This window comes from Pseudoliparis swirei, chromosome 20, assembly GCF_029220125.1.
Source record: "Pseudoliparis swirei isolate HS2019 ecotype Mariana Trench chromosome 20, NWPU_hadal_v1, whole genome shotgun sequence".
Classification (NCBI taxonomy): domain Eukaryota; kingdom Metazoa; phylum Chordata; class Actinopteri; order Perciformes; family Liparidae; genus Pseudoliparis; species Pseudoliparis swirei.
In genome coordinates this window covers 28906698-28910901 of record NC_079407.1, presented here as the reverse complement: position 1 = coordinate 28910901, position 4204 = coordinate 28906698, and the positions used below count along the sequence as shown (strand labels likewise).

The 4204-nt window shown below is 43.1% G+C and overlaps 1 protein-coding gene across 1 annotated transcript; it reads right to left on the bottom strand.

Annotated features, from left to right (window-relative positions):
- Window positions 1-336: 336 nt before the first annotated feature.
- On the bottom strand, window positions 337-3071 carry bcl7bb (BAF chromatin remodeling complex subunit BCL7B b). The gene is made up of 6 exons (XM_056440903.1): window positions 2912-3071; window positions 2385-2460; window positions 2183-2270; window positions 1779-1937; window positions 1077-1180; window positions 337-990 (listed from the first exon to the last, which is right to left on the bottom strand). The coding sequence occupies exons 1-6, from the start codon at window positions 3022-3024 to the stop codon at window positions 919-921; spliced, it is 612 nt and encodes a 203-aa protein (XP_056296878.1). The 5' UTR covers window positions 3025-3071; the 3' UTR covers window positions 337-918.
- Window positions 3072-4204: the final 1133 nt, after the last annotated feature.

The window sequence follows — 4204 nt, the reverse complement described above, 5'->3', positions numbered from 1 at the left end:
CTTTTGTCACACTCGAATGTCCCCTTGAAATAAGCCACGCCCCGCAGCGAGGAAAGACGAGAAACTCGAGGTCAGCTGATGACAATAAAGATTATATTGTCTATTTAACAAATTAATACAATAATATAAATACATACAAAATTCAGATTATGTATTTGATGAAAACTGTGGAATGAATTCCCTCTTGAATTGTTGAATTCATTTCTGAATCCATTGTCTGGTGTCCATTTTGAACATGTGTGATTAAACAATAGGCCCTGCCTTCATATTATAGCAGTGATTGGTTCAAGATATAACGAGTGCATACAGATTGACTGCAGCATTAATTAATTGAAATTGAATTGGAAAGAAGCATTTATTATGGTTTACAATGTCTGCAGATATAAACATGGGCAAATTATATTTTAAATATATTTAAAAAAGCATTTCCTTGCATGTGATAAGCCAGAAGAAAATCTGTTCCAAAAAATGCCTCGTATTTAATTAAAATGGCACATCTAAACATCGATCTGCATAAAGCTACACACTTAACACCTTTTAAAAATGGCCTGTAAACCTAACAAAAGAAGCAATGCATGCTAACGTAAAGCTCCACTGCTTAACGAGTAAAGAAACAGATGCCAAAAACATTTACAGCATTTCAATTGAAAATGCACTGCCTGCAACAGCAGTGACGTGCCACACACAGTTTGGAAAATTCCCCGCGATTCATTTTAAAAAGCACTTATAACAGCATACCTTAAAGACCTTTGAAAGGGAACAGAGATTTAGCTGTAAATATGTATTTTTCTCTTTATGCTGAAATGTAAAGATTGCGTAAATATGTCAAGAAAACCTCAGAATACTTTTTTAAAGTTCAGCTCATCTGACTGAGGAAAGGTGTTTTGGTGCGTTTTGACAAAAGTGATTATAAATGAGCTATCTGAGGACAGCGTGGTCTCCTGTGCAGATCTTCTTCAAAGGAGGCGCTCCTGACTCCTCCAGCTCCTCCTATGGACACAAGAGGAGCACTATGTTACCCAAATGTTCCCGTCCTCCACCATGACCCCAGAGAGGGGAACTCCTCCTCAGCCGACCTGTGTGTCTGGGCTGCTCTGCCGGAGCGCTCCCGGGGAGAGGAGGTCCTCCTTGATGAGCGTGGGAGGCTCGTCCGCCCCCTCCTGTCCGACATGAACCGGCTCTGCAGGTGGAGATACGTCCTCATTAAGACCGCACTGAGCTCTCGGATGACGTCTTCTACTCAAGTACGGTATCTACAGGCACGTGCACAGACATGTTGGGGGCGGTGCTCACACCAAAAATAAGGGCACCCATCGCCAAGATGATTTATCTATTGATCACTGGAACTTGAAGTTAGCAAGTAACACCTGAAACACATTGTGTCGTGAGACGTGAGAGCTGAACACAATGACATCTATTAACAATTACTATTTATTTTCATTTACAAAATGATAGGAGCGAAAAATGCCATATAATAAACGTCAGGGGGGGGCGGGTATTCTCACAAGAACTCAAATAAATGCCCCGTCAGATAACAAAAGACATTTGGGGGGAATTGATGACATAGTCATTTTTCTTCTTCAATACTAATTAATGAAGAAAACAATTGGTCTCCAGCAGAAAGGGCACTTTTCTCATCCAGGGCCAAAGGGGAGGAGCTTGAGCACCACTAGGTCTCTATCTGTGCTGTGCCTGGGATCTACTGTGGGTACCTTTAAACAAAATACAGGAATAATGTCTACAAGTGTGTGTAAATGTGCTCCGGAGCATCCACGTACCATCCACGCTCTCCTGGCCCAGCATGGGGGGCTGGGAGTCCTCGGCCCGCAGGCCGGAGGCGTGAGGGGGGCTGAGCTGCTGCGAGCTGGAGGTGCTGCTGCTGTTCTCCATCTTGGACTGGTACACGTCCGACAGGAAGCTCTGGTTGCTGTTTTCATCTGAGGAGCAGAGGAGGTGGACATCAGGGCGACGAGTTGGAGTTTATATATATTTAATTACAAAATAAAATAGTTTGTTTCATTGCTTATTTTTTAAATATATATATATATATTTTGTGTTTTTTACATAATACAAAATAAAATGTACAAATAAATCAAATATAAAATGTATATAAAAACATATATATACATGTTATATTGTGTGTATGTGTGTGTGCGATGGCTCCATATTGTATTAAACTCACCAGTGAAATCCAGTAAAGAGTTAGCATTCTCCAGGACCACGTCCTTCATCCCTCTGACGTCACCACCTGTGGATTTGGTGCGATATATCTGAAAAGAGGAGACGTGACGTCAGACGATGACGCATCGACGTCCTGAGAAGATACGGTGTTGTTGTGTGTTATCGTGTTATTGTGTGTATTTCTCTGACGTGGCAGCCCCCACCTGCTTGGTGTCGGTCACCGGGACCCACTTGAAGATGCGTAAGGACGTGTCTCCCACCGTCACCCACTTCTTCTCCCTGGGGAGAAGCACAGAGGCGGATTCTCACGACGGGCTCGGCGCGGGTCCGCCGCCGCGGCGCGCGGTCGCCTGTTAACGCGGGCTACGTGCTCGCGCGCGCGCGCTCTCTGTCCACACATGACAAGACGGGCAGACATCCGGGTCTCGCTCGCGTGCGGCCGTCGTTTGCTGCACGCGCGCGTGTAAACCTCGCGAAGACAGATGTCCGAGCGCGTGCGTTGATGTCTCTGTTTCAGTGACGACGGGACATTACGGCGAGCACGCGAGGCTGTGGCCATATTGACAGCTCGGTTAGCTCCGCCTCTCCGGGCAAGCCGGGGCAGCGATTGGTCGGCGGCCCCGTCAATCATCTAACTTTTCCGAGTGAAGTTTGTTGAGCGACGCAGCAGATATCGGGCTACAGTCAGCGACACATTCCCCTCCATGTTGTGCCCGGACAGCCTACGTACCATTTGCGCACCTTCTCGATGGCCGCCAGCACCTTTTTGATGTCATCTTTAGCCCGACTTCGGGTCTCCGCGCGGCCTGTTCGTCCCGACATCTTGATGCTGTTATGATTCATCTACAGATGCATCTGAAAACTTCAAGACCAAGCCCCAGTCCTCCGTTACAGTGGGAATCTCGCGAGATTTCATCGTCCCTTTTTCTAGGGGTTTCTCTTTTTTTGGGCTGGATGCTCCTCTCAGTGTGCTGCTCGTACTGTATTTACTGTCTGTTTATTTATTTATTCATCTAGGTTGGAAGTTCCTATTCACAGTGCATTTATGCATATTAAGTAACATTTTGAATAACTTCCGCTTTGCTTGAGTTATTTCATTTAATGCAACTGCACCAGAAGCCCAAAACTATTCTTCCTGTGCTGTTGTTTATTGCACATTTCTGTTGTTTATTGCACATTTCTGTTGTTTATTGCATTTTACTTGTGTTTAGCAGAGGATATTATGTGGATTACTTTTACATCAGGTACAAGGGAAACTAAATGTCCGTCTTGTGCACTATACTTTACTGCACTGGATATTAAAAAGTATCGTACGTTATTTATTATATTGTGTTTCTGTGACAGGAGTCATCCTTCATTACTATTCAGATTAAGATTCAACATTCAGCCTCGTTGTAAAGATGAAACTAGTGGATCTAAATGTTTAGCTTGTGGCCCAAAGAACAGACAGTCCCTTTTTAGATATTGTGAGGAACGATAGGGACAGAAGGATGATTTCCACTCGTCATGTGGTTTTATTAAGGCAATAGTTTGAGGCCCAAACAACACTTTGACATTTCACAAGAACCAAAAATAGAAAATAATCCAAAATATGAAAACATTTGAGTTGTAAAACTCACCTTGTGTGTGTTCTCTTTGACCCCATTACACTGACACTGTTTAAATTCCTGTTACCTGTTAGTCTGTGCACTTTGTGTTATATTGTATATTCTTCTGTACATCTAATATGGTTAAATTATCTTGTTGATTGTTGTTGATTTAACGTTATTGTCCAATGTTGCGCAACCCGCCATGCCACATAAAAGGTTCTGATTCTGTTTAATCGTCTGACGACCACTCAGATGTATCTCGTGACTCTGGAGTTATATTGTGATCCCCAGGTTGTGCATTCATACATTAGTATTACAATTATAATATTATAATAATGCATACTTCTACCTTTTACAATTTAGGTACATTTAGATGATAATACAATTGCACTTTTACTTCAGTGGGGTTTTAAATGCAGGGTATTTACTTATTA